The sequence below is a fragment of the Mus musculus genome, chromosome 10 (assembly GCF_000001635.26).
Source record: "Mus musculus strain C57BL/6J chromosome 10, GRCm38.p6 C57BL/6J".
Classification (NCBI taxonomy): Eukaryota; Metazoa; Chordata; class Mammalia; order Rodentia; family Muridae; genus Mus; species Mus musculus.
Window position 1 is genome coordinate 9844168 of NC_000076.6, and position 21960 is coordinate 9866127.

Below are 21960 nucleotides of genomic sequence, written 5' to 3' on the forward strand. Positions count from 1 at the left end.
AAGATATTTTGAGAATGGGACTTAAATCTAAGCACAACATTAATTTAAATCACATATATGCCTGAGGGTAATTTTGTACAACTTTTGTGTACCTAAATTTTGACTGAAGCCTGTCTTAAGAACTCAAGTGTGGAACTTTCCATATGTTGTGTCATGTGGGCACTCAGTTTCACATTTTAGACCACAGCCTACTTCAGGTTTTTAGATTAGGGATGATCAACCGATTCCAAGGCAGTTGAAATCCACACCACCTTTTTAAAAACCTTAAGAAAAATCTATGGAAACGGAAGAAATTTGGATTAATGGGTAAATGTAGTTTAGTCATGATAATGGTTCATTAGAGTATGTATATATGTATTCAAACTTCATCAGTATACATTGTTTACATTTTAGATTCATGCCACATATAACTCAGAAAAACTGCCTAGCATTTGTTTAATCAGGTCTGTATATTTAGGAGTTATGAGAAATTAACCTAGTTCTAGTTAACATGTAGACGCTCAGTAGAGTAAGACTGCCTACAGTCAACCTCAGGTTCTGTCATCTCTTAGCTATAACACTAGGTAACCTACTCAACTTCTCAGTCTCCATTTCTAGGTTGCGGAGCACGCTGATCTCACACATCCACCTGAGGGTCACTAAGACACAGCACGTTAGGTGCTAACAACAGGGCCTAAGTGCTGGCTGTATATCATTAAAAGAGAATTATATTCTCCAGCTGGAGAACCATCTCAGCAACTGATTAAGAGCACTGGCTGCTCCCCCAGACACGCCTTTGGTTCACAGCACCTACAAGGTGGTGTATAACCTAGCAGTTGTAAGCTGACCCATGTGGGTACTAGGAGCCAAACCCTGGTCCTTTAGAAATGTAGTCAGAGCCCTTAATAGCTCAGCCAACCTCCAACCCCCAAGTGACAGCTTTCTAAAACTCCTCTCATTATTTAAGGGAACAGAAGGAGAAGGAAAGACAATGATGTTAATCACAACCAATCTAACAATTTCTTATCTGTTATTTTTTTCCTGGTTCTGAGCATGTTGTTGTACAAAGAGAAAGAAAACTAAAATTCCTCCAGCAAGCAAATGAGACAAGATGGATCTGACAATGTCCTTCCAGTCTGTGATGTAAAGCTGACTAACTTTCCAATTTATAAACTGGGAATCTTGCCCTTCTTTATCAAGGAATTAAAGGGTAAGATGAAGATGATATAAAGCTCTTTTTTTGCCAGTAACAAAGAAAAAGACATTGGTTACTTTCTGAGCAGCATGAACTTAAAACTTATGTGTATGTATATGAATGAGCGGGGGCTACAGCATTGTTTGTTGTTGGTGGTTTGTTTGTCTGTTTTATTTGGGGGAGGGGGAGAATGCATTTAATGAAATGAAGGAAGGATCCATAACAGAAGTATAGCACTGTGACAATGAAGGACCTTGGGACAAACAAATATCAAACTTGGAAAATTTGTGAACAATGGGTGAAAAACACAAGATCTAACATTGATCCACTACTGTGCTACTATATTATTATCAGAATTGTTTTTCAAAGCTTTTGGAACCAGGTTTCACATGATGAAGTCCACATAAGACAGACACGGCTCCGGCTGTCAGGTAGAAGCCAGCAGGACATTTGAGAATGGCTGGCTGGATCACCTGACAGCTGGGTGGCTTTCCTATAGTTGTCCAGCAAGCTGGGGACAGGGGAAGCCCTCCTGCCTCACCACACTGTGCTGCTGACCCAGAGAATGATAAGCGAAGGGAACACTGGTCATTGTTGCCTCTTCAGCTCGAGCATGTCTTCTAATACAGCAGTACATATCTGAGCTTCTACTATCATAAACCAAAATGATTTCAGTTGAAAATGAAAAAGGCATAGAAATCAAATAGGAAAATGAATTCTTTTTAAAAAACTTTATTGAGTCTTGGTGAGTTTCATACCACACATCCCAACCCTACTCATATCTCTTGTCACTTTGTATCCACCCTCTACCTTGCAACCTCCCCCAAATAATAATAAAAATTAAAATAAACAAAACATTAAAAACCTCATCGCAGAAGATGAGTATACCCTTTGTCCACACTTCTTTCACTGTAAATGCGGTCTAGTTAGGGCCTCTGGCTCCGATGCACCATCAATTCTGGATCTTCAGCAGGGCAACTCCTGTTGTCACCCTGTGTCATGGAGCTTCTGCAGCTTTGGATCTGTAGCATCAGCCCTTTTACATGCTCCAGAAGTTCACAGATGAGACAGATGCTGGGGAGACCCTACTCAAAGCCCTGGATCTAGATCTGAATCTGAACTGGTCAGCCTGCCAGCTTTCCTGCACCCACACCACCAGCATTCTCAGCTAGCAGCAGCAGGGGCTAGAGCCAGCTCTCCACTTCTCATGCCTGTGTCCCACATCCACAGGGCCAGCTCCACTTCACCACACAGGTCAGCTGCAAGGAATGCTCTCACAAGTGCTGCCGCTATCGAGAGGGGTGGAGCCAGCTCTGCACAGCCCCGGGATACAGCATCTCTCAGGTGGCAGTCATGAGCAGGGACATCTGCATAGTCTTCCGCAGTAATATGAGCCAGGGACATTGACAATGATTTCTGCTGCTGCTTGGCCATGGACCCAGATGTGGCCCTCAGTGGCAGCATGGGCTGGGACTCTACTCTGGCTTCAGGTGGCAGGGCAGGCCACTCACAGCAGAGCACGCCTCTCCAGCGTTGAGCCTCTAGCTCCATCTCTCTCAAAGTGTTCAGCCTCCCTTTCTCTCTCATATGTCCACTACACTCATGCACATCATAGTGGCTCCCGCTGTGGGAGGGCCAAGTGGCTGGTGGGCCTCTGGTGTCTTCCTCCTGCTGGAGCTGTGTGACATGGTGTTGGGAGCCGCCCCCACATTCGCCGTCACAAGATGGCGCTGACATCCTGTGTTCTAAGTGGTAAACAAATAATCTGCGCATGTGCCAAGGGTATTTTACGACTACTTGTACTCTGCCTTTCCCGTGAACGTCAGCTCGGCCATGGGCTGCAGCCAATCAGGGAGTGATGCGTCCTAGGCGAAATATAACTCTCCTAAATAGGAAAGGGGTTTCGGTTTCTATATTGGGGTGGCTTTCGCTTTTGGGGCTGGGGGTTTGCGCTCCTAGCTCCTGAAGATGTAAGCAATAAAGTTTTGCCGCAGAAGATTCTGGTCTGTTGTGTTCTTCCTGGCCGGGCGTGAGAACGCTATTAAGAATTGGTGCCGAATTCCGGGACGAGAAAATCCGGGACGAGAAAAAATCCGGGACGAAAAAATACAAGAAAACTCGGGACCGGCACAAGGAAGATCCCTCATTCCAGAACCAGAACTGCGGGTCGCGGTAATAAAGGTTCCCGTAAAGCAGACTGTTAAGAAGGATTCAACTGCATGAATTCAGAACTTTTCAGCTGGGGAACGAGAGTACCAGTGAGTACAGCTTTACGAGGTACGCCTGGTCTTGAACTTTCTAAGGAAATTCAAGACAGTCTATCAGAAGTAAAGTGGAAAATGTTTGGCCTTGAATTTTTTCTAGTGTTAGAAGCCCTTTTGTTCCTTTTCACATGTTATCAAGTGGTTAAGGCAGGGCGGATTCTAGATGAAATTCAGGACAATCTATCAGAAGTAAAGCGGGGAGAGAGAGTAGGAGCAAAGAGAAAATATGGTACACAAAATAAGTATACAGGCCTTTCCACGGGTCTTGAACCTGAGGAAAAGTTTAGGTCAGGTAAGAATACCTGGGGAGAGATTAGAAGGAAGGAGAAGGAAAAAGAAAAGAAAAAAGATCAATCAGCGGAGGCTTCTAGGAGAAGGAGCCTCTACTCATCACTAGGTGAGCTCAAGGAGCCAGTTCTTAATAGTTCTGAATCAGATGAAAAGGCTATTAGGGCCTGGAAGGCGCTCTCCCGAGCAGGTGAAGCCACTGGACAATAATGACAGAGGCAGGCTCTTGCAGCCTACAAGGTCTTATTGTCCACCCTGGAGTTGTAGATCAGGATTGTAAAGGGGAACTTCAGGTTCTCTGTTCTTGTCCTCAAGTTGTCTTTTCTATATCACAAGGGGACAGAATAGCTCAACTAATAATTTTGCCAAGCCTACATGGCTGTTTTTTCTTCCTCTGGTATTCCTAGAGCTGCAAGAGGGATTGGTTCTACTGAAAATGATTCTGATTACTTAATAATGCCTTTAGATTGTTGTCAAATTTTATCTACTCACGTAGGGGTAAACCCTCGTGGCGTCAGGCCATTACAGGTCTGACAAATGGATGTCACGCATATTTCCTCCTTTGAGAGAAATCAATATTTACATGTTTAGATAAGAAGAGATCACCTCCATACCTTAAATGATTTTCAAAAGCTGTTGGGAGATATTAATTGGCTCAGACCTTTTTTAAAGATTCCTTCCGCTGAGTTAAGGCCTTTGTTTAGTATTTTAGAAGGAGATCCTCATATCTCCTCCCCTAGGACTCTTACTCTAGCTGCTAACCAGGCCTTACAAAAGGTGGAAAAAGCCTTACAGAATGCACAATTACAACGTATTGAGGATTCGCAGCCTTTCAGTTTGTGTGTCTTTAAGACAGCACAATTGCCAACCGCAGTTTTGTGGCAAAATGGGCCATTGTTGTGGATCCATCCAAACGTATCCCCAGCTAAAATAATAGATTGGTATCCTGATGCAATTGCACAGCTTGCCCTTAGAGGCCTAAAAGCAGCAATCACCCACTTTGGGCGAAGTCCATATCTTTTAATTGTACCTTATACCGCTGCATAGGTTCAAACCTTGGCAGCCACATCTAATGATTGGGCAGTTTTAGTTACCTCCTTTTCAGGACAAATAGATAACCATTATCCAAAACATCCAATTTTACACTTTGCCCAAAATCAATCTGTTGTTTTTCCACAAATAACAGTAAGAAACCCACTTAAAAATGGGATTGTGGTATATACTGATGGATCAAAAACTGGCATAGGTGCCTATGTGGCTAATGGTAAAGTGGTATCCAAACAATATAATGAAAATTCACCTCAAGTGGTAGAATGTTTAGTGGTTTTAGAAGTTTTAAAAACCTTTTTAGAACCCCTTAATATTGTGTCAGATTCCTGTTATGTGGTTAATGCAGTAAATCTTTTAGAAGTGGCTGGAGTGATTAAGCCTTCCAGTAGAGTTGCCAATATTTTTCAGCAGATACAATTAGTTTTGTTATCTAGAAGATTTCCTGTTTATATTACTCATGTTAGAGCCCATTCAGGCCTACCTGGCCCCATGGCTCTGGGAAATGATTTGGCAGATAAGGCCACTAAAGTGGTGGCTGCTGCCCTATCATCCCCGGTAGAGGCTGCAAAAAATTTTCATAACAATTTTCATGTGACGGCTGAAACATTACGCAGTCGTTTCTCCTTGACAAGAAAAGAAGCCCGTGACATTGTTACTCAATGTCAAAGCTGCTGTGAGTTCTTGCCAGTTCCTCATGTGGGAATTAACCCACGCGGTATTCGACCTCTACAGGTCTGACAAATGGATGTTACACATGTTTCTTCCTTTGGAAAACTTCAATATCTCCATGTGTCCATTGACACATGTTCTGGCATCATGTTTGCTTCTCCGTTAACCGGAGAAAAAGCCTCACATGTGATTCAACATTGCCTTGAGGCATGGAGTGCTTGGGGGAAACCCAAACTCCTTAAGACTGATAATGGACCAGCTTATACGTCTCAAAAATTCCAGCAGTTCTGCCGTCAGATGGACGTGACCCACCTGACTGGACTTCCATACAACCCTCAAGGACAGGGTATTGTTGAGCGTGCGCATCGCACCCTCAAAGCCTATCTTATAAAACAGAAGAGGGGAACTTTTGAGGAGACTGTACCCCGAGCACCAAGAGTGTCTGTGTCTATGGCACTCTTTACACTCAATTTTTTAAATATTGATGTTCATGGCCATACTGCGGCTGAACGTCATTGTACAGAGCCAGATAGGCCCAATGAGATGGTTAAATGGAAAAATGTCCTTGATAATAAATGGTATGGCCCGGATCCTATTTTGATAAGATCCAGGGGAGCGGTCTGTGTTTTCCCACAGAATGAAGACAACCCATTTTGGATACCAGAAAGACTCACCCGAAAAATCCAGACTGACCAAGGGAATACTGATGTCCCTCGTCTTGGTGATGTCCAGGGCGTCAATAATAAAGAGAGAGCAGCGTTGGGGGATAATGTCGACATTTCCACTCCCAATGACGGTGATGTATAATGCTCAAGTATTCTCCTGCTTTTTTACCACTAACTAGGAACTGGGTTTAGCCTTGATTCAGACAGCCTTGGCTCTGTCTGGACAGGTCCAGATGACTGACACCATTAACACTTTGTCAGCCTCAGTGACTACAGTCATAGATAAACAGGCCTCAGCTAATGTCAAGATACAGAGAGGTCTCATGCTGGTTAATCAACTCATAGATCTTGTCTAGGAACAACTAGATGTATTATGGCAAATAGCTCAGCTGGGGTGTAAACAAAAGTTTCCGGGATTGTGTGTTATTTCCATTCAGTATGTTAAATTTACTAGGGCAGCTAATTTGTCAAAAAGTCTTTTTCAGTATATGTTACAGAATTGGACGGCTGAATTTGAACAGATCCTTCGGGAATTGAGACTTCAGGTCAACTCCACGCGCTTGGACCTGTCCCTGACCAAAGGATTACCCAATTGGATCTCCTCAGCATTTCCCTTCTTTAAAGAATGGGTGGGATTGATATTATTTGGAGATACACTTTGCTGTGGATTAGTGTTGCTTCTTTGATTGGTCTGTAAGCTTAAGGCCCAAACTAGGAGAGACAAGGTGGTTATTGCCCAGGCGCTTGCAGGACTAGAACATGGAGCTTCCCCTGATATATCTATGCTTAGGCAATAGGTCGCTGGCCACTCAGCTCTTATATCCCATGAGGCTAGTCTCATTGCACGGGATAGAGTGAGTGTGCTTCAGCAGCCCGAGAGAGTTGCACGGCTAAGCACTGCAATAGAAGGGCTCTGCGGCATAAAATGAGCCTATTCTAGGGAGACATGTCATCTTTCAAGAAGGTTGAGTGTTCAAGTGTCCTTCCCCCAGGAAAAACAACACGGGACCAGACCAGGACCCCTCTGGGTGATGAGCCTGGGAGGAGGTTATGTGTACGGCTCCTTTACCTACACACTGGGGATTTGACCTCTATCTCCACTCTCATTAATATGGGTGGCCTATTTGCTCTTATTAAAAGAAAAGGGGGAGATGTTGGGAGCCGCCCCCACATTCGCCGTCACAAGATGGCGCTGACATCCTGTGTTCTAAGTGGTAAACAAATAATCTGCGCATGTGCCAAGGGTATTTTACGACTACTTGTACTCTGCCTTTCCCGTGAACGTCAGCTCGGCCATGGGCTGCAGCCAATCAGGGAGTGATGCGTCCTAGGCGAAATATAACTCTCCTAAATAGGAAAGGGGTTTCGGTTTCTATATTGGGGTGGCTTTCGCTTTTGGGGCTGGGGGTTTGCGCTCCTAGCTCCTGAAGATGTAAGCAATAAAGTTTTGCCGCAGAAGATTCTGGTCTGTTGTGTTCTTCCTGGCCGGGCGTGAGAACGCTATTAAGAACATGGCAGCGGGGCAGGCACCATGTGGTATGGCGGCAGGCGGGCTCGGGTGTCTCCAGCAAGCCTGGGCCATGTGGAGGTGGGTTGGCCTTTAGGTGTCTTCTGCTCACTTGTGCAGCATGGTGTAGTGTAGCTGCAGGCAGGACTCTCCCTGTCTTCCCCTGCCCATACTACGAGGCATGGCGGCAGGCAGGCCCCTTAGTGTGCATTATTTATTCATTTGTTTGCTTGTTTGTGTAGGCTAGAAGTATATGAATAGAGTAATACTCTCTATTCAGTCATTTTTCTCAGCCAATTTCAATGTCCCAAAGTTTAATTAACAGAACAAGGAAGCTGCCCTGAACTGAACTCAACACTTTGGACAGGAAAATATATTCTTACACTTATAAAATTAAGTTTAAAAAAGCCAGAAAAAATTCTCAGGAACACATACTGTGCCATGTATCACAAGGCTGAAATGCTATCTTGAATCAAAATCAAATTCAAATTTTTTCTTTCATATTCACTTTCCTCCTCCTCCACACATACACACACACAATCTGTGCACTTACACAAACTTGTTAGAGTTTGTTACTATTTGTTTGTTTCTCCTTCCCCCAAATTTGCTATTCCTGTAAGTTTTATGAACAATGGGAATATGTTTTCTTATCTTCCTATCATGCTTACAAAATAAGCAATGAGCAAAGCATGAAAGATCTGAGGTGGGCAAAGAGTTCTGGATCTTTTTCCCTTTTTGCAATTTTTAAAATTTTGGTATTTGCTTATGTGTGTGCATGTGTGCACACATGTGGTATGATGTGTGTGAATGTGTGTGTGTGAGTGTGTATACATGTGGATACGTGTATACCATGGTATATGCATACAGCTCTGGGCAACACTTTCTGGAACTACTCTCTCCTCCGCCCTGGTTCCAGGGATGAAACTCACTTTGCCAATCTATTATACTATTTTGGGTATATAGAACTTTCTTTTTGTTATATAAGTTTTAGAATCATGAACGTCTTTTTTAAAAGCTTCAAAGTGCAATGCTATTGAGTTTACAGATGAATTTGGGCTATCTATGTGAGTACTGGCTTGAGACTATTGCTAGTGGGTATACAACTAACCTGAAAGATTGATCACCCTGATCTACTCATAGGAAGTAGTTCAGCCATGAGGGGTCGGCCCCTGAGCCCCTCCTCTATCCATGCCTCGTTGTTAATGTCTTAGTTTTAAATGTGACTAATATTAGTATTGGGTAGTTCTTCTAGCTATATTTTAGCTATAAGTTTTCTTCAGTTACACCGCGACCAGTACTGTTCCCTCCAACCTTTCGTCTTTATTACCATTTCTCTGGCGGTCCTGTCAGAAGACATCTCCATCTCACTCCCTTTGATCCCAGACTCACTGCCTTGAACTGTTCATTTTCATTCAAGTAAAACAATGCTAACTTTAAGTGAGGAGTTAGGAGGGAAAGTAGCTTGTTTCCAGCACTAAGCGGGCTGATGTCTAACTGAGCACAACAATTAGAATAAGATAAAGTGAAGAGAATTGCAGTAACAGTGAGCACAAAAGGGAGCGTAAGTAATAACACTACAGTGTGCACGAGTGTGAGCACTCAACACAACACTACAGTGTGCACGAGTGTGAGCTCTCAACACAATACTACAGTGTGCACCAGTGTGAGCACTCAACACAACACTATAGCGTGCACCAGTGTGAGCACTCAACACAACACCACAGTGTGCACGAGTGTGAGCACTCAACACAACACTACAGTGTGCACGAGTGTGAGCTCTCAACATAATACTACAGTGTGCACCAGTGTGAGCACTCAACACAACACTACAGCATACATGAGTGTGAGCACTCAACACAACACTATAGCGTGCACCAGTGTGAGCACTCAACACAGCACCACAGTGTGCACAAGTGTGAGCACTCAACACAACATTACAGCATGCACGAGAGTAAGCTCTCAACACAACACTACAGTGTGCACGAGTGTGAGCTCTCAACATAATACTACAGTGTGCACCAGTGTGAGCACTCAACACAACACTACAGTATGCACGAGTGTGAGCACTCAACACAACACTACAGTGTGCACGAGTGTGAGCACTCAAAACAACACTACAGTGTGCACAAGTGTGAGCACTCAACAAAACATTACAGTGTGCATGAGTGTGAGCACTCAACACAACATTACAGCGTGCACGAGTGTGAGCACTCAACACAACACTACAGCGTACACGAGTGTGAGCACTCAACACGACACTATAGCGTGCACCAGTGTGAGCACTCAACACAACACCACAGTGTGCACGAGTGTGAGCACTCAACACAACATTACAGCGTGCACAAGAGTGAGCTCTCAACACAACACTACAGTGTGCACGAGTGTGAGCTCTCAACATAATACTACAGTGTGCACCAGTATGAGCACTCAACACAACACCACAGTGTGCACGAGTGTGAGCACTCAACACAACATTACAGCGTGCACGAGAGTGAGCACTCAACACAACACTACAGTGTGCACGAGTGTGAGCACTCAACACAACACTACAGTGTGCACGAGTGTGAGCTCTCAACACAATACTACAGTGTGCACCAGTGTGAGCACTCAACACAATACTACAGTGTGCATGAGTGTGAGCACTCAACACAACACTACAGTGTGCACCAGTGTGAGCACTCAACACAACACTACAGCGTGCACGAGTGTGAGCACTCAACACAACACTACAGTGTGCACGAGTGTGAGCACTCAACACAACACTACAGCGTGCACGAGTGTGAGCACTCAACACAACACTACAGCGTGCACCAGTGTGAGCACTCAACACAACACTACAGCGTGCACGAGTGTGAGCACTCAACACAACACTACAGTGTGCACCAGTGTGAGCACTCAACACAACACTACAGTGTGCACGAGTGTGAGCACTCAACACAACACTACAGTGTGCACCAGTGTGAGCACTCAACACAACACTACAGTGTGCACGAGTGTGAGCACTCAACAAAACATTACAGTGTGCATGAGTGTGAGCACTCAACACAACATTACAGCATGCACGAGTGTGAGCACTCAACACAACACTATAGCGTGCACCAGTGTGAGCACTCAACACAACACCACAGTGTGCACGAGTGTGAGCACTCAACACAACACTACAGCGTGCACGAGAGTGAGCACTCAACACAACACTACAGTGTGCACGAGTGTGAGCACTCAACACAACATTACAGTGTGCATGAGTGTGAGCTCTCAACACAATACTACAGTGTGCACCAGTGTGAGCACTCAACACAACACTACAGTGTGCACGAGTGTGAGCACTCAACACAACACTACAGTGTGCACCAGTGTGAGCACTCAACACAACACTACAGCGTGCACGAGTGTGAGCACTCAACACAACACTACAGTGTGCATGAGTGTGAGCTCTCAACACAACACTACAGTGTTCACAAGTGTGAGCACTCAACACAACATTACAGTGTGTACGAGTGTGAGCTCTCAACACAACACTACAGCGTGCACGAGTGTGAGCACTCAACACATTATAGTGTGGATGAGTGTGAGCATTCAATACAACACTACAGAGGGTACCAACTCTGATCGTCATGGCACACACAGTGGGTCATAATGTAGTCAGGAAGATGTAGATTCGAGTGTAGAGAAGGCAGCACTTGTCCTCTGAGTAATAAATTTCCTAAGTAGCTGCCTCTGTACCTACGCCATTTCACACCAGCCACGCCATCCTCTGAGTGTGAGCCTCTCTCTAGACCTTTGCTCAGGTGAGAATGCGATGCTTACACTTCCCATAAACTTTCGGCCTGGTTGAGAGCAGTGGGCTTACCTTTTATTTCTTAAAGGAGCCTCGTGTGAAAATAACCACTATGCTATGGGGAGATTCAGTCATTAGCTGAGCCATCCTCTTGTATTTTTCCTCTAGGCTACATTTTCAAAAGCATTCTCTCCTTTGCTACTCCCATCAATGTGTGAAGACTACTCAAGTTCTAGGTCCTATTCCTTCAATTCAGCACTCTATTCTTGCATTGTATCATAAAGAAGCAAGTCACACCTTCAACACTGTCTTGAGAAATCTTAACTAAAAGCATGCTAACCCTGTAGTCATCAGTAAGGAGACAATTCTCTGAAGCTGTTGGCCTCCTGTGTAAAGAAGAGTCCCTTTCTCTGGTTTCTACTGCTGCATTTCTCACTCCGCTCTGAGTCTGACCACAACAAACAGGTGGATGAGAACTACAAACAGCCTGTGGGAGGCAACTGTACGCCTTTCTCTTATACTCCCCAAAGTCCAAGGCCCATCTACCCACCGTCTTATTAAAAAACCAGTGCCGCATGCTTTAGCCGGTCACCAAGCACATATGCAGCTAAGATGCTACCTACCAGTGATGTCACAGCTCAGCGCAGCTCATTTATATACATGTTATAGTGATGCTGGGAAATATTGTTCTCTAGGCACAGTGAGGCTGCTACCAACTGGGAACTAGAATGGAATGATTGTCCAAACCAAAGACTCACAAGATCTGCCCTAGATCCCCCTCTGAGATTAATATCCCTCCCTCCCTTCCTCCCTCCCTCCCTTCCACTCTGCACATGATCCTGTCTCAGCTACAAGTGGTGCTGGCTAGTGTTAGAAGAGACAAGAGGGGAGGGAGACAATTGAAGGCAGGATTTCATCTGTGCAACTTTCTGAAGGTGGTCACCCTTCCTGGTGTGGGACTTTCCCATAACAAAGCTGCTCTGGGATCATCCACATTCTGACAGCCCTTCACCTAGCTCTGAACTCACTGGCTCAGCAAGCTTGATTTAGGGGGAAATCTGTTGGGTTTTTGGTTTTGTTTTTTTTTAATCTCTGTGAATGGTACCCAGTTAAATAAATGCTTGCTTCTCTTCAGGAAAAGTACCAACATATATTTGCAAAGTGAAACCACAGAAGGATTCATTTCTCAGAACACAGCCCTTGTTAAGTGACAACATTTCTGGATTCTAAGATTGTATTAGTTTTTATTGCTGTGTGACAAATCACTATAAACTTAGTGAGTTAAAACAAGACTCACTATTTCAGTTTCTGTTAGATCTAAACATCTGCTTAGACCCTGCACCTGGAGACTCTGCTTAGCAACAGAAGCGCCTGCAATGCAGGTTCCCAGGCGGGTGGCCAAGCTGCATTCCTAAATATCTCTTTCAAAGCACTCTTCTCCAAGCACATTTGGGTTACTAGAGAAAAGTAGTGTCTGCACTTGCAAGGCAGTCTACACGTTCCAGCTCTCCCTCGGGTCCTTACAGTCTACACGTTCCAGCTCTTCCTCGGGTCCTTACAGCCTACACGCTCCAGCTCTCCCTCGGGTCCTTACAGCCTACACGCTCCAGCTCTCCCTCTGGTCCTTACAGCCTACACGCTCCAGCTCTCCCTCGGGTCCTTACAGTCTACACGTTCCAGCTCTCCCTCGGGTCCTTACAGCCTACACGTTCCAGCTCTCCCTCTGGTCCTTACAGTCTACACGTTCCAGCTCTCCCTCTGGTCCTTACAGTCTACACGTTCCAGCTCTCCCTCTGGTCCTTACAGCCTACACGTTCCAGCTCTCCCTCTGGTCCTTACAGTCTACACGTTCCAGCTCTCCCTCTGGTCCTTACAGCCTACACGTTCCAGCTCTCCCTCTGGTCCTTACAGGGACATTCGCTCCATCTCCGTGGCCAACACTGACAAAGCTCCCTAAGCTTTATGTGTCAGGAAGGCTCCAGGCCCATTACAACATTCCCCTGATTACATCCACCTATTTCACAGGGAACTAGAGTAGGGATGTGGTCCCACCTCACCTAGATGAGTGTGTTTTTAAACAACAAAGGCTAGCTCTGTGGTGGCAGGAAGATGCATAGGTCCCTTGCCATCCTCTGCCTCCCCCGGCCACATACTTGGGAGCGGAACTGTCACTGAGCACATGGGTAAGTACCAAGCTCCTGCTTCTCTAGAGAGGCTGGAACACTGCTTTCTTACCAGCAGGTCATGAAACACTCAGTCTCCTCCTACTTTCTGAAAGGTGACTGTGGTTTTAGTTGGTACTTTCTTGGTGACAGAAATTTAAATTATTATCTAATTTAATTATGTAAATTATTAATTATTAATTTCATTACACTTTTTACATTCTCAAACCTGAAGCAGGACTGTGGCTGGTCACTTTCCCTGCCCCGGCCTGCTGGGATGCAGAAGTCAGCGTCCCTCCTCAGCATTCCAGCCACTGCTCCAACACAATGAGCTATGCTGTTACTGACTGTGCTGACCCCTGGCTAAGTGTGGCTCATTTATTTCCCCTTTGTTTGTGTATTTTTATAGGACTGATTCTACTGAATTAAAGATATGAACCCACTCTCCTATTCACACTTTGCAATATGGCCCCTTCTCTAATCTCATCTTTTTAATGTTAATTTACTGTAAGGCCCCTATGTAATCTGATCAATCTCTCTTAATATCTATTTTCTTTTCTCTAAAGTTTTGGCCTTTAAAGGTACCTAATCTCAGAAGTTATCCAAAACTTTCTTATCACATTAAACAAACAAACAAACAAACAAAAAAACAGTTTCAAGTTCATCACATGGTAACTTTTTTACACTGAAAAAAATTCTGTTAAAATTTTGTCTAAACACGACTTGTGTCTGTTCCAATAGCCAATCCATAACTTGTGAGGTAGAGGCAAAAGGATCAGGGAGTTCAAGGCCAGCATGAGCTACATAAGAAGACCCCATGCTTTTAAAAAGCAAAACAAAATGTTTTAACAATATGATACAGTTACAACAAAGGTTGTAATTCTTGATTTTTAACTCTATACTGAATTGTATTTAGTCTTATTTAGTCTAGAATAAGTTAATTTGAAATCTTCCTAAGACTTGTATGGATAAATTTTAGTTTGGATTTTGGCCAGCCACACGTTTCCAGCTCTTAAGTTTTATGATGTACACAGGCCTGTGGAAAAAAATCATAAGCTTCATAAATAAGCAGAACACCACAATGTTTGGTTAATATTACAATAAACTAATGGTATAATGTGGTAAAGGACCTTCTGTTGCTTTGCTAATTTATTTATGCCACTGAGAAAGTGGGGCTAGGAGGGCAGCCAGGTGCTGCTGCACACGCGAGTGCAGACTTTCCACTGCTCGGTTGCTATAGGAATGATTTTTTCCAATAGCCAAATAGTTCTTTTCTTATGTGATTTTTATTAACTATCAATTATTCTCCAATGCTAGTTAAACTAAAATAAATTCTGAGTATGAGAACTAATATGTCCTATAATTTACTTTAGAATACATAAATGATTATTCTTTAGATTAAAAGATGTATCTACAATGAGATGAAACAGCCATATGCAAACTGTAAATCAGAGTATTAGAAAAAACACATCTTTAGAAATACATTTCAGTAGCTATCACCTTGCAACTACTGGAGTACTTGTGGGGAAAAGTCCTCCTTATAAACATTTCAGTGAGGCTATTTTCTTCATTTCCTGAGAATAAGTAACATTTATGTGAAAGTTTCATAAACAATAAGAACTATATTTTCGATGTAAATATTAGACAATTTCAGCCCCGAAAAAATAGTCTATATAGTTACTCAATTCTTAGTTTTGATTGTTTATATTTCTATTTCAAAACTCAGGGAAAAGTGTAAAATTGTTGAGAATAACACTCATTTGAATTCATAGTGGTGAGTTACAAGTAGGAGGAGACAACTGTATCTGCTTATTAATCCAAGACTTCTTCCTAATTAAATGTCCTTCAAAGGAAAAAAATATCAAAGTGTAAGCCAAGTGGAACATATTCTGCAAGTGCCACAAAGAATTTCACTTATCAGTTTCCATCAAAGCCAAGGCCTTCTCCTCCATATGAACCAACTCAGTGGTGCGTGGCAAGATTGCCACTACAAAGCGAGAACAACAGAAGCAGTGTTAGTTTCTAGGACTGGCACAGTAAATCAGCATAGAGAGAAATTTCTGTTTTTGCAGCTCTGGGAGCTAAAGAACAGACATCAAGATGTCAGCACTGTTGAGCTCTGAGAGCTCTGGAGTAGGTTTTGTTACATCGCCCTGTGGCTTAGCTTCTAGTATTGCCTGCTATCCTTTCCTCTTTGAATTAAAGATTCATTATTCTATATGATATCCATTCTTCCATTCTCTCCCTGATATGTGGTGTGTATGTGTGTGAATATCCTGTCTTTTTCTCTTACAAAGACACCATTCACATTAATGCTGGCCACATTAACTTAGTTTCATTGGAAAGATCCTATTTCTAAATAAGGTCACATTTGAGGGTTCGGACTTCAACGTTTTGGGAGACACAATTCACTTTGCAACAGGGGTCAGAGCAGTGAATGCCACATCAAAGTACTGCCTAATACACATCACTGTTTCCAAATACTTTCAATGCTTTAGCTCACACTACTGGCAAATGAATTCCTGTGGTAAAAATTACATGGCAGGTTAATCTCTAAAAGGCTCTGAACCTGGTGATAGCATAATAGCCTACATACTCATTACAAGGACAAACAAAACTGTGCTTCATTTCTGATGTTTGAGAATGCTCACTCTCTCCCGCACTCTGGTTGGCAGTAAACGCCTCCCTTTGATGCTAAACCAGCCTCCATCATACTTCCAAGGCCTAGCCCCTCCTGGCCCACTGCAGAGATAAAGTCATGTATTAGCCTAGTCCAGTATGGCTTGTGTGCGTGTAAGAAGAGGAAGGGCGTCCATGGAAGACAGAGGACAGGCCATCCTCAGGCTGCGGCTCCAGAACCAGCCTACGAGCTGTAGGGAAATGGAGCTTAGTGCTTCAGCTCCCTGTGGACAACCAGGTGACTGCTCAACCAGGAGGACAGTCCTATGTTTTTTCTTATGCAAAATCAAAAAACCGTCCTGTGGAAACTAAAGTATGTATTTATCCATTCAGTATGAAAAAAATAACACTTAACTTGGCATCTGGGAAGTCTGACTGTCAGCTTAGCTTTGACCAGTGTCCTAAAGTAAGACCCAAGTCCTTGTTTATGATGTCAAATTGTGCTCAGCACTCAAGACTCAGATACATAATCTACAATTATTCTCAGAGTAAACAGGAAAATTGGAAAAAGCTGTTCAACATTTATGAGAAATAGAGCGGTAAAGACCCTGGGACAAGGGAGGTACCCAAAAGTCAATGGGGGTGACCTTAGCTGTGACTCGCTACACTGGGGACATGGAACCTGAAGAGGCCACCTCCTATATTCAGAAAGGAACCCAAAAGGAAGAATAGTGACACCAATCCACCCACAAAACTTTCAACATCAAATGTATCCTGTATATAAGTAATGCAGGCATGGGGGAGGGAGAAGAGACTGAGGGAATGGCCAACCAATAACCAGCCTAACCCATGGGCAAGCACCAATCTCGAACATTATTAATGATGCTCTGTTATGCTTACAGTCAGGAGCCTGTTGTCCTCTGAGAAGCTCAACCCAGCAGCTGACTCAGACAGACACAGACACCCACAGCCAAACTGACTGGAGCTTGGGAACTCTTATGGAAGAATAGGAGGAAGGACTATGGGTCCTGAAGGGGACAGGAACTCCACAAGAAGACCAACAGAGTTAACTAACCTGGACATTTGGGAGGCTCTTAGAGACTGAACCACCAACCAAAGAGCATACATGGTCTGGACCTATGCCTCCCTGCACATATGTAGCAAATATGCAGCTTGGTCTTCATGTGACTCCTGAACAACTAAAACAGGAGCAATCCCAAATGCTGCTGCCTATATATGGTGTATGTTTTAGTAGCTTGGCTGCTTTGTCTGGCCTCAGTGGGAGAGGAAACACCTAGCCTCACAAAGACTTGAAGTCAAGGGGTAGAAGGAGGTAGATATCCAGGAGGAAGAGAAGGAGAGGAGGGAAGGATTGTGGGAGGGGACAATGGGGGGCATTGAGCGGGGATGTAAAATAAAACACTAAAGACTATGAGGCTTACAGGAAATTTTTCTAAAATTAGAAAAATATTATACAAAGCAAAAAAGTAATTTTCTCAAGTTTATAGAATTAGCCAGACTTCAGACTCAACTATCTGTTTTATTTTTTCTTAAACACCACAAAAGTGCAATCTATGAAAACATACATTACAGATTTATGCAACACTGTATGTTTAATATTAACTGTAAGCCAAAAATTTTAAGAAGTAGTAATCTTATATGCTATAATTTACTATACTTCAAAAAATTAAGCTAGAATAAAATGCATATTATGAAAAATATAATTTGAATTACATATAAAATTTCTATTATATGTATAGAAAATTCCACTAATATACAATTTAGTACTGAAGACAAATCTAAGGACAAAACATCCAGTTTTGGGATAACAAGAAAGAGAAAGAAAGAAAGAGAGAGAGAGAGAGAGAGAGAGAGAGAGAGAGAGAGAGAGAGAGAGAGAGAGAGAGAGAGAGAGAGAGAAAGAAAGAAAGAAAGAAAGAAAGAAAGAAAGAAAGAAAGAAAGAAAGAAGGAAAGCAAGCGAGCGAGCAAAGCAGGATCCTCACTTGGCAGCCACATGAAGAAACAGTAACAGAACAAGGTTTCCCTGTGAAGACCAGGGCCCACTGTTAAGCTAAGTTCTATTACACCAACTGTTCACAGCCAGCACATGGAATCTTCCAAAAGATATACTCCAGAAACATTTAGTCCTGCCTCAACTTCTTGTTTACTACAGCCCTCATCAACAGCTCATGGGACCTGAACTTTGAACAGGCTTTAAAAAGCTTAAGCATCTTAACAGGGCTAGAGTTGGAAAATCGTCAATTCACTTTATTTGTCAGTTTTACAACATGGCACACAATTGTGCAAATGATCAGGATACGTCTTACACAGTGCTGCTCAATCAAGAGCTCCACTGACTGAGAAAAGTCACTTTTGTGCACTTCTCACAACGGGATCTTTTATCTGCCAGTGCATCTCAGACTGACTTGTCCTTCCCCATCAGGACCCACAATTTCATGGAGACTCTTGTATTAGTTAGCTTCCACTGCTGTGACGAAGGTGCCTGATAAAAACTAGTTAAGGGAGGGAGGACTCATTCGGGCTCAGTGTTTCCCAGGTTCAATTCAGAGGAGGTTGGCACCGCATTCTTGGGCAGAAGGTGCAGGGCATGTGACTGAGAACATTCTTCCTTTCATGGAAAGCAGGCAGCAGAGCAAGCATCAGAAGGAGGTAAGGGATAACATAGTAAAGGTCCACACTCAATGACCTACTTCTCTCCACTAGGTCTGATCTCCTAATTTCCACAAAATCACAGAACAGTGCCCATAGCTGTGGACAGACTTCTGGACTGGACAGGGCAAGAACCACAAGGACTCCATATAAAAACTATAACCCAATCCTTAGAATTTACTGCTTTGCAAACAACCTCCATATTTGATTATCATCAGCTCCTAATACTGGATCCCTCAGTGTCTAGTTATTTCATTCTGAGTACTTAACAGCTATCTCATACTGAATATGCTTGTGACCCTGGGCAAAGTACTGCCATAATCCTCTACTCAGTTGAAAACAGGGGCATGCCACTGACAAAGGAGGCATCAGAGACATTCCTCCGCTAGAACGCCTGCTCCTAGCAAGTTCTAACAAATGGTACTTAATAAGAACTTCTACATTGCTACATCATTTCAAATTGCTACAATTCAGGGCTTCTTGGTTTTGGTGCTTCTGATATTTTGGACCATTTGGTTCTTTGTTGTAGGTAGCATTCTGTGCACTATAGCAGGGATAGTAGAATTTCTGGCATTTACCAACTAGAGGACAGCAGTACTTCTAATCTCTAGACATGGCCAAATGCCTTCTTGAGCCAAAATGATCCGAGTGTGACAACCGCCCAGCTAGATCTCCAGCTTCCCCGAAGCTCAGTACTCATGAGGGTAATTCCAGGACCATCTAAGATAGGCTAGGGCGCTGAAACTGATACAGATCCCCTGAGAAGCCCTTAGCAAACAGATTAAAGGACTCTGTAGGAGTCAAGAGGTAGAAAACAAGTTTGCTTTTTTTGCTTCTTTGTTTTCCCCGTGGACTTTGCTAGTAACCTCTCTTTCACTTCTGCCCTTCTAGAAGCAAGCATGGCTGGACTGACATAATGCATGTGGTTTATCTTCCCAATCACGACGTAACCAATGGCAACAGTTACTGACTCCTTGCTAGGTCTCCTCTGTATTCCCACCCACGCAAACTTAATGGATATATGCCCTAGGACTGGTGGCACTGTGAGATGCTGTACTTTCATCTGCTTTAGCTTGTCTTGCTCCAGTGTGAAGGCTATGGAGGGGCGGGGCAGGCGGCGGGGGAGGGGGAGAAGACAAGAGACAAAGGTTGACAGCTGAACTAAACACTCATTAAAACTGGAACTTAGGCTAATCATTGGACAAAACAAATGATTTTTTTTATCTTCAATGCCAACTACTACCACATACATACATCCACACGTACATCTGGAAACAGTCTTACAAACTGTGATGTTATATATTAATTCATATTTCCTGTAAAATGTAAATACCATATGAATCAAAGGAGAAGCATAATAATGAAAACGTAGGAGTTCTATAAAGACCCATGGAGAAGAGAGTTTAACGAAACTGTGACGACGACCTCTTCAGTCAATACCTGAAGATCATAAATCTTACCATGAGAGAAGTTGAAAGCAGCTGTTCTACTTCTAGGAATTTATCTTTTAGATAATACTTACATATGCTCACACACATATATGTGTGTGTGTATGCATATGTCATTATATAGTGCAACATAATAAAGCAAAGGGAACAACTATAAGATTTACTGAGCACACTATGACATTCTGACACAATAGGAGAGTATGTAATTATGAAAATGGCCCAGAGAGATCTAAAGAAGCTCATATAAGATAACCCACTGGGTATGCAGTTAGGTGAAACAAGTTGTGGAAAGACTATACAATGTCCTTTTTAAGACAAAAGAAAAAGCAGCTATGTAGAGACTTGTTTTCACGTTTATACTTATACTGCAATTACTTACTGTTCTCTGTGGGAAGGAAGAACTCTGTTGGGTATCCTCTGACACTGAAATTACTTCTCAAAGTCTACACTAAGTACATCACACTCCAACCCCAACAGAATACTGTTCAAAAAGCACATCACAGCAGAAGAGCAAGTGTTCTCTATCTGTATGAAAATAGAGAATTCTTACCTTTCTCTGCAAAATTTAAGTGAATGTAGTACGGCAGGCCTTTTTTGACGTAAATTCCATAAGTGTAGGGTGTCATCAGCCAAGGCACTCACAAGGGCTCCCTTGAAAATAAAGTATATTTTATATGTGACAAATTTTACGCTTCCAAATAGCTGCTAAAATATCCTGTTAAATTTAAAACCTTTTTATCAATAGATTATAGTTCTAAGAAATATTTGCCACACCCAAATTCTAAACATCAGGTGGAGAAGAATATGTTATATACACATATATCTAATTAATGTTTTCACTTCTTACGTAATTTACCATCTCTTAATACAAAAGTATGTTAGGATCTAGTGGGATGGCTAAAATCTCTAAAATTATTAGATATTAGACCACAAATTATTTAATCATTCATATATATGTATATATGTATATATGTACATATATGTGTGTATATATATGTACATATACATATATGTGTGTGTGTATATATATATATATATATATATATATATACACACACACATACATATTGTCTTGACTAAAACAAAATATAAAGTGACCTCATGTAAGACAAATCCTAATAGAAGTCCTTTACTTAGGTTATAACAACAGAATATGACAGTCGTCAACTCTGAACAACAGAAAACACTGACTAATCGGTCACACCCTGGGTAAGAGGCACAGAGGGCTCAGTCTTGCCCAGGCTAAACAGAATTTCCAGAGCCGGAACCTCTCCAAGAGTGTTTTCATTAAAGCCCTAGAGAAGACAGGAATACAGTAATAGAATAACAATCTGTACACTAAGGGGATTAGTCACACGTCCAAATTTATTATAATGCCTTTGCTCACAGGGCCAGCTTACTGGCCCATCTTTCATATATATTTTCGGACTTATCCTATAGATCCTAAGAATTTAGGGCAATAATAATGTTCAAGGCCGGGCGTGGTGTTGCACGCCTTTAATCCCAGCACTTGGGAGGCAGAGGCAGGTGGATTTCTGAGTTCAAGGTCAGCCTGGTTTGCAAAGTGATTTCCAGAACAGCCAGGGCTACACAGAGAAACGCTGTCTCAAAAAAAAAAAAAAAAAAATGTTCAAATACTGTCCTCAAATGTAAAGAAACTGGGGA

The 21960-nt window shown here is 42.8% G+C and overlaps 1 protein-coding gene and 1 non-coding gene across 10 annotated transcripts in view; both read right to left on the reverse strand.

The window, feature by feature from the left end:
* Stxbp5 (syntaxin binding protein 5 (tomosyn)) overlaps nt 1–21960 on the reverse strand; it is a 145741-nt gene that overhangs the window by 88621 nt on the left and 35160 nt on the right. For all 9 annotated transcript variants that reach the window (XR_001779636.2, XR_003948820.1, XR_003948821.1 and 6 more), the window contains exon 4: nt 20846–20946. Coding sequence is in view for 5 of the 9 variants with exons in the window: in NM_001081344.2 (NP_001074813.2) it covers nt 20846–20946 (101 nt within the window). In the remaining 4 variants the exon portion in view is untranslated. The remainder of the gene's footprint in view (nt 1–20845; nt 20947–21960) is intronic.
* Gm25635 lies at nt 7852–7982 on the reverse strand. Its single transcript, XR_003949083.1, has one exon. It is a non-coding gene; the product is annotated as a small nucleolar RNA SNORA36 family (small nucleolar RNA).